The sequence below is a fragment of the Haliotis cracherodii genome, unplaced genomic scaffold (genome assembly GCF_022045235.1).
Source record: "Haliotis cracherodii isolate W230 unplaced genomic scaffold, xgHalCrac1.p SCAF_1, whole genome shotgun sequence".
Lineage (NCBI taxonomy): Eukaryota > Metazoa > Mollusca > Gastropoda > Lepetellida > Haliotidae > Haliotis > Haliotis cracherodii.
Window position 1 is genome coordinate 54,340,681 of NW_027266264.1, and position 13,259 is coordinate 54,353,939.

General features: G+C 42.9%; 1 protein-coding gene across 1 annotated transcript in view; it reads right to left on the minus strand.

Annotated features, from left to right (window-relative positions):
* The window catches only part of LOC139465679 (SKI family transcriptional corepressor 1 homolog-B-like), a 33,736-nt gene that overhangs the window by 971 nt on the left and 19,506 nt on the right, over positions 1-13,259 (minus strand). Inside the window, exons 2-6 of the mRNA XM_071247456.1 lie at positions 11,529-13,021; positions 6,091-6,139; positions 3,173-3,235; positions 790-864; positions 140-214 (exon numbers count right to left, since the gene is read on the minus strand). Coding sequence (XP_071103557.1) covers positions 140-214; positions 790-864; positions 3,173-3,235; positions 6,091-6,139; positions 11,529-13,021 — 1,755 coding nt within the window. The remainder of the gene's footprint in view (positions 1-139; positions 215-789; positions 865-3,172; positions 3,236-6,090; positions 6,140-11,528; positions 13,022-13,259) is intronic.

Consider the following 13,259-nt stretch of genomic DNA (forward strand, 5'->3'; position numbering starts at 1 on the left):
TAAATATCAGTCTAGCATTGAAATATTCTTGCAAATGGACGTACGTGAAGGTCTTTAAACATTTATGTCTCCCACATAACCATCCACCTCGGTAACCCAACATGGGCCAAGTGTACATGTCAGCTCATCTATAACTAACCTTTGATCGAGCAGAACTGCCGGGCAAATTCCTCTCTGAGTTCCAGTTCCTTGAGGGCCCTAAGGCGCAGCATGTCTACAAAACATGAGTGAATTGAGTTTAACGCCGCTCTGAGCAGTAGATGTATTTAGGTTATAGCATGGCGTACTTGCTGATTGCAGGAGGACATCCACGTTTGCCCCCGCGTTTGCCTCATGGTGAAACACATGCACACGAGCCCACGACCACCAGATCCTGTCGTGGCTAAGGGACGCAACTTTTCATATATAGCGTGTTCCGATGCAAAGACCGCTGGGCAACCGTTGCCAACCGTTGCCAATGTTTCCAATTTGAGATCACGACCATGGTCCACTTGCACAGAGCGATCTTAGTGCTACGACTATTGTAAGCTTATGTTAAAGTATTGGAGTTACAATCATCTTAGCGCTAAGATCGCTTTGTGCAAGTGGGCCCATGGCTCCAAAAAATGAGGCCAGTGATGATATCAGTGAGGGTATGTAACAATTTGATCATGATGACACACACAAATCATCACTGCAATAAACACGTATCTTTTGGAAAATAGATTGTCAAAAGGATGCGTTGGAGGAAATTCAAGGGTTAAATAAAATTTAGTTTTATCCAGTTATCCAGTATTATTACCAACTCACTCTGTATCTTCTTGTGATCTTTCTCCGCATCTTTTCGCTGTGTCATCGCCTTGGAAACGGCATTCCGCAGAGCATCTGTAATGCCAAATAAAACAGGTTGATGTTTATAATTGGCATTTTGTAATCAATGAATATAAAAATGATTATGTGGCATTAATGTTACAGTAATATTTAAGATTATATATCTCAGTGGGTGATAATGATAGTTTTGCCCGTGCAGTACAACAGCTCAGAGTATATATTGTCTTTTCCTATTGGTACGCCGTTGGCCAGCAATCAAAGAGAAAGTAGTCTTCTTGACAGGTCGTGATGGGAAACACACCCAACTGGCCCGCTATATCCATGTGCACACAGAAGAACCTAATATCAGTCAACTGTCTGACTGGATGTGATACTGTGAGCTCTTTCTTTGGAAATGGAAAGTGTACTGCCTACCACCTAATGATGCAGAAGGCTGGTCAGTTTCAACCTCTTGTTCTGTTGGGACTTGAAGAAGGCTTGATCGCAAAGGGAAGCAACACAATCAGCCATGCAATTTGTGGGAGCCATGTATGACAAGTCAGACAGTGCTTCGTTAAATGCACTACATGGTGAAAAGACAGTCAAGAAGAACATTCTGGGAAAGACACTTCCACCAATTGAACATGCCTTCCGTCTTCATCTCCTTGTTCTTATCAGCTTCTGGTATGGACCCAGACCGTTGTTCCCGTTGCAACACATCATCATGCTACTACACATGGAAGCTCGTATAGCCCTGGACTCCAGCCCCAAATGATGAATCAGTCACCAGCTGCCCCAGAGCTGCTACATGACCTTGTGTGCCAGTGCAATCCAGATGGATGTGAAGCAGAATGTTCATACTTGGACAATGGACAACCATGCAATGCGGCCTATCACTGTACATCCTTGGTAGATGAAGATGGATTGTTCTGTTCAAATCCCCGACTCTTTCGGGACACATCCGAGTCTGACCCAGAGTAAAGTGTGTGAGAGCGGAACATTGACACTATAACAATAATGTTTTGGCGATAGCATGCGGGTGTTTCTAGCATTCAATATCTGGCAGAAGGATTGTTCACAGATGATTGTTGTGGTTGATATATACATTGCAATAAATTTAACAAAATATCAATACCATGATGGCACTAAGATGTAACAGGAAATGAAACGTTGCATGTATTGAACACTGACATTTGTGGTTTACCAAACCATGTGTTTTATTTTGTGAATTAAATATCTAAAAATATGCCCGTGTAAAACATTGACAAAAGGATCCATAACCAGCTAGGGGGGTGGGGTTGAAAAATTTTGTTTTTTTTCGAAATGTCATCATTTGAACAGAATGTCATCATGGGTTTTCAGTATCAGTAATAATAGGGCATCAAATTTTACCATACGAGAAAATGTGGTTATGCTGGTTTGGGTAGGGAAAATTGACATTGAAACAACATCTTTAGAACAGATGCATAGTTTCTGTAAATAAGTTACCACATCATTTTGAAAAAGATATCGTTATCTTCGAGATAGTCTGTTCGACAACGGGTTTATATATTTTTAACAGTGAGTGGGTTGAGTGTTACGTTGCCTCTACCATTATTCTCGCAGTATCATGGCGGGGGACACCAGAAATGGGCTTCATATATTGTACCCATGTGGGGAATCAAGCCCGGGCATTTAGGCTACCCTTTAGGCTACTCCATTATAATAGGGACAGTTGATAAATTTCGCAGAAAGAAAGATTACCCTGAACAACTATTACAGTAATGTGATGTTCAGAACGTTGAAATTGAAGATGTCAGTTTACAACTCCCTTAGTGCCAAGGTAAAATATTCAACATAGGCATAGTAACATAGGCGTACTATTAATAGACGCTACGTACTAAAAATATGTTCAGCTCAGAACTAACAAACATATGTTCCAAAAAGATCAATGTTTAATTGTAATGGTCAAGTTATTGGTTGAATGAGGTGTCCAGTTCCTCGGATAATACAAATAAGCAGATCTTCGTAGGGTGTTAGCTTGCTTCTATTTGGGAGAAAATTTAAACGTACAGTGTTGTGTACCTACACATTTGAAAACGCTAAATTGGGTTTGGAAAGGCTTCAAATGTTGAATTGAGCAAGGCTTAGTCAGTTGGTAACCTTGTTCTACATTGAAAACACATTTTGTTCAGACATCCCCCCTTCATGTTGGGTGTTCTCACTTTCCGTGCTTTCCGATGAATATAAACTTCTGCGGTGATGCGAACGTCAAATCAGCTGTATCAATCTGGGGTAGTTATTGTGATTTGAAACCTCTGATTCAGAAATCAGAATTGAGCTTTTCCCAAACTGATGGTAGAATCATGTTTGATCGATTTGAGTTAAATTAGCGAGCTATCACCTATCGGCATCAGTTGAAGTTGTTCCATGTCCAGACTCCCACTCATGGCAGCATCAGCAGCTACTGCATCGGAAACGGAGAGCAAAGTCTTGATAATGTGTACACATAATACAAACTCCATATCGATATTCTTCAGAAAAAGCTAAATGATTAGTAAAGAAAGACAGTATCATTTTTACTGTTAGTCAATCCTTAATTGAGTTCACGTAGATGAAAAAACGCCGTTGTAGCAAACTGCCGGGAAAAAGGAAGTATACATCAATGTTTGATGGTGGTTAAAAGTGAAACAAACAAGAAATGGTTATTCCATGGTGATGTATTTGATACGGGTATTAAAGTTATGTTTTGGGCCTTTAAGCTGCAGTGTTTCGGCGACTTTTTTCAGCTAATCTTATTCCCAATTATATTGTATGGACGAATTTGCGGATTTGGGAATTATACGTACGTAAACGCAATAATGCAATAAATCCCTATTGTTTTACGTTCATGTAGACGCCCCCGACATTACTTGTCCGAAAAGTGGATTCTGGCACTGATGAAGTTTCATTGTAAATTATACATTATACATTATCTACTTCTATCATGGACACTATGATTGTGCCAAATAATACGTATTAATTTAAAAGCGCGTGACAAGTTTTCATTTCAAGAGATTAAAGATTTATAGGTGTCCTATAGTTAATTATTTATTGACTGGAAAGTGATTCTGTTTTGTCCTAGATTATCGTGATCTCAGATCTGTCATGTTTCGCCCATTAATGACCCCATTATCTTCAACTCGAGAATAGAGGTCAACTTCAAGCTCTTCTAGCCCGTTCGCGAAACATATTATAACCGCGGACTGTCGAAGCACCGAATACTCTTTCCCTGTCTAAATTGTATAATTTGTTGTCAGCTTGAAATTCTATTTCATTTCATCCATGGTGTAAGGAGGAACCTCGGAACCTTTCCGTAGTCGCGATCGCGAAACCACTATGATTCAACAAACACACGTAAAATATTCGAAAAAGTAATTCTTCAGTAAACCTTTCTCCAAATCAATATTATGTCATTCCCACTGAAATATACATTGTCGATTTGAGGGAAAAGGTTTAAGATGTTTGTAGTGGTCACGTCCACACTGATGGCCGCCGTGACACCGGGAGAACGACGAGGGTTCACGCACGATCGGACCCCGGACCTTCCGCTCTCCGGGTGGACGCTCAGCCATTAGGCCACTGAGGCGGTCACATTTGAAATAATAGAGAAGACTAGTAAATATGCATGGTTTGTGTTTAAACCATTTTAACGGTTTTCCTTTCTGTTTTATCGAGATTGTATTGATTGAATAGACGCTCGTGTTTACTTGCGGTTTTAGCACACAGTTGACGGCCGCTTGGAATCATATTTCAGTTATATCAATGCGTCCAAGCTTTATGTGGAAGGAAGCCGAAACCAAGGCATGTCTTTGACGTCCACGGCTTTAGCACGCTACTTACAAACCAAGGTTCAGTATCGGTGCGAGTATAGGATTCAACCCCACCATTACAGGATCCTGGCACGTCTAAGGGAAGCAATTAATACAGTGAAATGCGGCACCTCTTTCCATCGTGTATATCAATACAATGGTCGCAGAATATCTGCAACGGGTGACCATGCGAGATGAAAACAACCGGAGTGTCAGCTTGTTGAGTGTGTTTGTTACTTTGAGTGTCTGTTGTGCTCACGCTATTGGCCATTGGATAATAAGACGTGACACATCTCACCCGTGAGTTTCCGGTTTAGAATTGGCCCCCACCTATGCTGTTTGAAGAGGCGACAGAATGGATCAGATGTTCAGGCTCGGAGGCGTAGCTGATGGCGTGTCAACGATACCTCGACGGCGTGAATCGTTGCTCATAATATCAATCACTCGATTGTCTTGTCCAGGCGCGATTTACTTTTATTGCTAGAATATTGCTGTGTGCGGCGGTAGGCAACACACACGCGCACGCATGTACGCACGCACGCGCACACACACATACACACACGAGATTCCTTAGCACGCGCTTTCTACAGGGTGGCCCAGTGGTCTATGGCGCTAAGAAAAATGGGGTCTGCTGATCGTTGGTTCGAATCCGCACCGTCATCAGATGATTACACAATGGTGGTTAAAATTTACAGCCACTGCACTCGACATAAACTCCCGGGCAAAAGAAAACGTGGATTTGGCCAAAACACACGCCTGTGAAATGAAGTTCACTGTGGGATTAATAAATCCAAATCACACACGTCATTAGACGCTATCGGGAGCTAAAACTGGCGTACATCCCCAATGTATGATCTTTCTCTTGCACAGCGGTTTATTTTGTTCTGGTATCATGGTAAAATGTTATTTGATAACGATTCCCGGGAAGGATTGGCATTTGCTGGAACGTCAATGCGCGATGACGTGTTTGCTATGCGCAACTTGGGATTTCTGGAACTGAAAGTGTTCCGCTAACCCGATTACAGGGTAAAACATGCATCTGTGCCTGGGATAATTCACACGCTCAGTGTAGTAGTAGTTACATTGCTGTGTGGCCATTGTCAGATGACAGTAAACACTCCCACGAGTCGGCTACTCCGTGAAATCGATACAATTAGGTCAATATTGATTGTGTGTGTGTCTGTGTGCGTGCGTGCGTGCGTGCGCGTGCGTGAGTGGGTTAGTTTTGTTGTTTAACGCCGCACTCCAGCTATAATGACGGCGGTCGGCTCGGGTGGTCAGGCTCGCTGGCTTGGTTGATACATGTCATCGATCCCAATTACGTGGATCGATGCTCATGATATCAATCACTGGATTGTCTGGTCCAGACTCGATTATTTACAGACCGCCGTCATATAGCTGGAATATTGCTGAGTGCGGCGTTAAACAACAAACCAACCAACCAACTACTACTACTTGTATAAATACACACGTGTTATATCCTCTTCCGTCGATTCTTTACATGGCGCCTGTGTCTCCTCCTGAAAATGACATGAAGACTTTGGTTTACGGCACTGAAGGTATGGAGTATACTAAATCATTACAGTAAGATACCATGTACGGTCAGCGTAATAATCACAGGTGGCCCAGTTGTCTAAGGCGCCGCGATTCGCTGTGAGTTGCGTCCCTTCGGCACGCCAGAAACCTATGATTGTGGGTTCGAATTCCGGATCGCCCCGATTATGTTTGTAGGTTTGTTAGCACCATACCCCTGCTCGTGTGTTTCACCGAGTATGTGAAGACCTGCATCACTTGGGGCTTTCCTCCCACATTACACATTACGTGAGTGAGGAGTGAGTTTTGGTTTTACGCCGCTTTTAGCAATATTCCAGCACTATCACGGCGGGAGACACCATAAATGGGCTTCACACATTGTACCCATGTCGGGAATCGAACCCGGGTCCCACATTAAACGTTAAACCCAACTCACTCACTCACATTAACCACTCGGCTAACCGACCTCCCCCAGTCTCTCGAATACGGGGTTGGGGATGCGGGTGAGGGTTGGGGTGGGGTGGATGTGGGGGAGGGTGAACAGGTAGGGCCGTAATTCACTGTACAGAGTTGCATCCCTTGGGCACGCCAGAACCATATGATCTTAGGTTCGAATCCAGGTTCGCCGTGATGATGTTTCTAGGTTTGTCAGCACCATACTGCTCGTTGGTTTTTACCAAAGTGTAAACGTTTGAGGTCTTCATCACTTAGGGCTTTCCTCCCACATTAAACTGACACGCCGTGATATAACTGGAATACTCTTCAAAGCGGCGTTACTAACTCACTCTCGAAAAATCATAAAATTAACACATTCAGTGTCATACATACTACATCGATGTATCGTTGATAAAATATACATGTATAAAACCCTAATACATATGAAGGAATAACTAATTCTATATAGATATATAATGTATACCATAATAGGTATCAGATGTACTATATAGTATCATACATACTATAATGATGTATCGTTAAATATTACATAAATTTATCACAAATGCATTACAGGGGTGTTATAATAATATGTATAATAGGGTGTGAGTGTAATTGTACGCCTCTCCAGCAATATCATGGCGAGGGACACCACAAATGGGCTTCACACATTGTACCCATTTTGGGAATCGAAGGTGACGAATATCATATGGATGTACCATGCATACCATGAAGAACTATCATGCACACCTTTTGGAAATACCATGTATACCATATAAAGGTATCATGCATGCCGTAATGAGGTGTCGTTGATGTCATATACCGGTTTCAGATTTACCATATAAAGGTACCATGCATATCATATAGAGGTATCATTTATACCATATAGCCGCCCATTGATGGTGCAGGGCCAGCCGGGCGGTAATAAAACCTCTGACTCTCGAAGTTTTGTACTGCTGGTCAAGCAAGGACACACTAACCATTAGGCAGCGGACATGTATGTCATCCTTCTTGTAAGATCTTATGTTGAAATGGTTGCATGGGAATAACCTATAATGCCAAACACCAAATGCCAAACAAATCCACCTACGGTGCTGATGCTGCGACGTTTTCAGAGAAAAGGCCAAATGCTACGTTTTCAGAGAAAAGGCCAAATGCTACCTTTTCGCACAAAAGGCCAAAACAGGCACGTTGATGATCGTTATACGAACAATGTTCCCATTGTGTTCATGAAATTCGGACCGACAAAGACTGGGCATCCTCATTAATTTGAAAGTACTCATATTACAAACAGCACTAATGAGATAGTCTAGACAACGCCGAGGGCAGCGCAACGGAGACACTAGTCCAGTCGGAAATGTCCCTGGAGGTTCGCTACGTCTAAGGAAGACCATTGATAGCATTACGCCAGTAATGTGGGATGTTGTTTGTTTGTTCGTTTGTTTTCACTCATCGATATTCAAACTACCTGAAGTGTGTAAATAATCGAATCTGAACGAGAACAAATGACTAACGTCATGAGCATCGATCTACGCAATTTGGATACGATGACATGCATCAACGTCATGTTTAAAGCTGCACTCAGCAATATTCCAGCTATATGACGGTGGTCTGTATATAAACGAGTCTGGACCAGACATTCCAGTGAGTGACATCATGAGCATCGATCCACGCATGGGGATAGGATGACATGCATCCACCAAGTTAGAGAGCCTGACCGCCCGACCGCGTTAGTCGCCTGCTACGACAAGCATAGTCGACCCTACGACAACCATGGGTTGCTGAAGACCTATTCTACCCCGGAATCATCACGGGGCTCTTGTTTTGTAGTGGGTAGGAGAGTGGTTAAAGCCTTCGCTCGTCATGCCATACACTTGAGGTCGAACCTATGCAGATGATTCATACTCTGAAACCTTGCTAGTATTACTCCATTATCTCGATGTAACGTTTATACGATTTAACTAAATGGTCACTGTAGAATACGTACTGATAAGAGGCTTTTACATCAGTACTCCGCTGCACTCGAACTATGTTTATCTCGACATAAACTCCCGGGCAAAAGAAAACGTGGATTTGGCCAAAACATTGCAGACGATATCACAACGTTACTAAACGGAAAACATTCGCTGAAACTCTATAAACACCAGGACCCCGTTCCACAAAGTGATCTAAGCGCTACGTCGATGGTAACTCCCTTTCTTTAACACTAACAATCGTAGCGCTAAGATCGCTTTGTGGAACGGGGCCCTGGTCCAAAACACAACCATGCTACCCGTATCAAATACATCACCAACAAATAATCATTTCTTGTTTGTTTCATTTTTAGCCACCATTAAACATGGGTGCATACTTTCTTTTGCCCTGCAGTATATATTTGATGGTTACCATGGTTATCGAGGTTTCGTTATATATTATTATACATTAACATATGACTAACATCAACGTTATGATAATAATATTCAAATACATATTTCGTATTTCGTTTAAGCATGCGTTCATGTAAAATGTAAATTAAGAGTAACTCTGACTTAATTGTGACTTTTTAATTGGAATAAAGTTTCATCAACTATACGGAGTGTTTCCTTTGTGATATTTATTTATTTATTTATCAATTATCATTTTGACATTTCTGTAAAACAACATCAGCTTGTAAGAATTTATTTTATCTTTCCAGTCATCAGTTTTAAATTTCTGTTGAACAATATGGGTCATGTGACATGGGACACATTGTTCGGTGCTAGCGTCATGTCACACTGCGCTTCAATACAACATAAATCAATTTGGAAATGCCAATCTTGCTCCTGTGAGACATGGGGACCTTTTGATTAATGGACAAGTCGCATCGTGGGATGAGGCGGCGGAATAACGGCCAACATTGCAGAAAACGGAGCAATGAAGTTAAGGAATCGTAGCGTGAGTGAGTTGGGTTGGGTTTAACGCCGCTTTTAACAATATTCCAGTTATATCACGGCGTGGCAGCTTACATGTCAGTGGGAGGAAAGCCCGAAGTGATGCAGGTCTCAGACATTTACCACTTCGGTGAAACCCACGAACACGGGTATGGTGCTGACAAACCTAGAAACATAATCGGGGCGAACCGGGATTCGAACCCACAATCATAGGATTCTGGCGTGCCCAAGGGACGCAACTCTGCACAGCGAATCGCGGCGCCTTAGACGACTGGGCCCCTAAGGAATCCTAGAAGGGATGTAATGTGTCGCTTTGTAACGTCGCATTGTCACGTTGCCCCAAACAAGGAACCAGTAACATGACATTTTGACCAATTGTTGTGGCCCTGTCGCGCTATTTTACTATTTCCTTTTTAGCAAAGAGCGTCAATATTGCATTGTTGCATTGTCTCCACATATAGAATGAGCAAAATTAATGTGCGACAACGCAACAACGCGATATTTTGGTTATGTTGCATTGTCGCGTTACCGCACATTTTAAAGCCTTTTTGACACATTTTAGATGGCACGACAAAGCGACATAGTTTGACCTTGAAAAATACTGAGATGTCGTATTGGCACCCTTTGGTGAAAATCAGAAGTATTATTTAAAGCGCATTCATGCAACGATTGGTCAAAATATCGCGTAGTCGCGCTTTAGTTCATTTCGACAAGTTTGGCATGGCGCGACAATGTCCCTTCTAGAATTCCATAAAAGGTACGGCGCTGTACTAACCAGAGGATGTGGCATCGATTACAAACTGAAACCTCCTTTATCCGAACGGTATGGTTTCACGCTGACCCTAACAGTACTAGTACAGCGGCAATTTATCATAACGAGACCCTGTTGGCAATAAAATCCGCGTCTACTGTTTACAGAGGACGCGGTTTTTTTCCCCGTTTAATAGTTTGTTGCAGTAAGTGCACTTCTTTTTCCGCAATATTGGGTGTCCGGACTAAAGTGGTTCTTCAGTGTTATTGTGACAACCTCAGCTGAAACACATTGTCCAATATCCGATAGTCAAGATCTATATTGTAATGCATCAACCACCTGAGCACCTTGATTAAAAACATGAAAAAGAATTTGCAAAATATCTGTCCGGCCAAAATGTAACTCCATACTTGCAGCCCAGTTCTGCAAGGTTGGAACTGCACAGTTAACTCCCTTGCCTCGGGAAGCTGATTTATCGCTGGTTTTATAGAGATCTCGAAGTATTTTACGTGCGCTTCTCTCAGTTGCAAATTCTCTGTACATGTCCAATCATTGACACAAGGGTTAATTGTTCATACATTTCTAATGTCCTATGCTTGACTTTATGGCTTTGAATCCATAAACAGGGAAAGTGAGTACAACGACGCCCTTTAGAAACACAGTGAACTACGGTTATAACGAACACGCTTATAACGAACTAACGGATATAACAAACTAACGGATATAACGAACTAACTTTTTAGTCCCGACTATTTGCTGTAGTTATACTGTATATATGCTTATAACGAATTACGGTTATAACGAACTATAATTAGTAGTCCGTTTGAGTTCGTTATAACCGTAGTTTACTGTAGTGGACCGCTGTCAGGACTGATGACACAAAGAGTGGGCACGGAAGCTATACCCATGTAAAAGTTTGAACCCGGAATTTCTGCGTGACGAGTTAAACTCTAACGACTTGTGTACCCAGAATACCAGACAGGTACAGTGCGTGGGTGAATTATTTAATACATATCTGTAAGCAATATTTCACTTTCACGCCAAGGACTAATACACAGACTATGGAAATAAACTGCCAGACAAAAGGAACAAAACACCTATAATTAATGGTAGCTTACACTGGTTATTTGATGGTGACATATGTAAACGGATTTCATAGTTGTGTTGTAGATCTTAAGTTTGCAGTGTTTCGGCAACTGTTTTCAGTCATCGATCACATCCAATTTTCAAGTTATACTTTCTTCTGACCTACAGTTTATTTCAGCGACCATTTAATCTTACCTTTGCATATGTTGTTTCGACATCAATGACATCTTTGTCTCCACGTGCGCTTTCATCATCACTGACGTCATCGGCGAAACTCGCCCCTGTGTCAAGGTCATTCTTCTCCACGTCGATACTGCTGTCAGGTTCTGGAGTGGTCGTTCTCGGCTTCTTGACCGGCAACGGTTCCACATTCCCTAAGTCTGTACTTTCAGTGCTTGATTCAGGCTCGACATCTTTCTTGTTCGACACCTCAACATCATTCTTGTTCGCAAGCTCGACCTTCTCCGGAAAACATGGCTGTGACGGATGCGACGACATCGACATCATTGCTGATGACACCGGAGCCATGGCTGAAGTCGTTGTCAGAAGGTGGCCATCAGCCCAATTCCTGGGAGCGGGGTAAGGGATATTCAAGGGGAGACAAGGACCGTGTCCTGGTAGCCCAAATTGTTCGGGTTTGCTACCATGAGCCGGGACGTTAAGAGGTGTTTGGAAATCCAATTTTCCTGGCCACGGATTGTTGTATGGGAGACTGAGAGATCTCAAGAAGTCGCCGTATGAGGTGATCCTTCCGAACATTGGGTTAGGGAAGGCTGAGTGTGTCCGGCTGGTTGGTGGGACGAAGGCACCAAAATAAGGATTACTACCTAGTCGTTGGAAGCGGGTATCAGCAGCACCAGCATCAGAAACTTCAGGCCGGGGCATGTACGACGACGACGACGACGAGGACCTACTGCCACTGGAGAACCTCTTCCTACAACCGCCATTAAACATAGCTTTCACATCCTCCCATGCATGCATTAGTGTCTCAGATGGGTTGTCGTCCGCCAGAACAAGATGACGGCGCCACGAATTAAAGTTGGCTGCATCTGGGTGCTTGTATTCTCCCCCTGCGAGTTTGTGATAATGGAATATGAACTTATTGGGCGAGAAGTAGGCGTCGCAGGTGAGGCACTTGATGCACTTTGCTCGAGAACTGTTATATCGGGAGGGCATAAAGAGTCCTTTGCTACCCCATCCACAAGCATGGCTCACTTTGAATGCAAAATCCTCGGGAAGTCTTGGTGGAGGAATGTCCTCAATGAAGGATTTAACTAGCCTCTCTGCTTCTCGTTTAGTGATGAGTCCACACCGTCGGGAGGACACGGGCATGGCCCCTGTGCGTCTGAGGATCTCAAGCTGCGAGGGAGAACACTGCATGCAGGTAATGCCTAGGGCGACACGGCGGTTGTGGATCTCATTGTAACTGAAATCCCGTAGGATCGTGTTGGAAATCTGAGCAAGACAGAGTCTTTCTTTATTGTCAATATATAAACAAACAATAGGAACGCCGAACAACATCACCGTGCCGACACGATCCTCTCCTATTTGTTTCTCGGGCTTGTCCCCCTTGTCCCTTGGTGTCGTCATTGCAAGCATGGGAGGTGAAGTGTCAAACACGTGTAAAATATTCGAAGACTCGAGACTACCCTCGTGACTCTGAAGAAGGCCTCTGGAGCCAAACAGATCTGAATGCGGAAGAGAAAAAAACAGATTAAGAAGATTGACAGGGATGGGGGATGTTTTTACTGGTTATCGACATTATGTCAATCCAATGTGTAAACTCCAACCAAAAAACAATACTCACTAACTCCCTCACTAACTCAACTGACGTTTTAACAGAGTGTTTTGTTGGCGGCTTGTAAATAATCGAGTCGAAGACAAGGCATACAAATGTTCAACAACATGAGCTGCGATCCGTGCCGT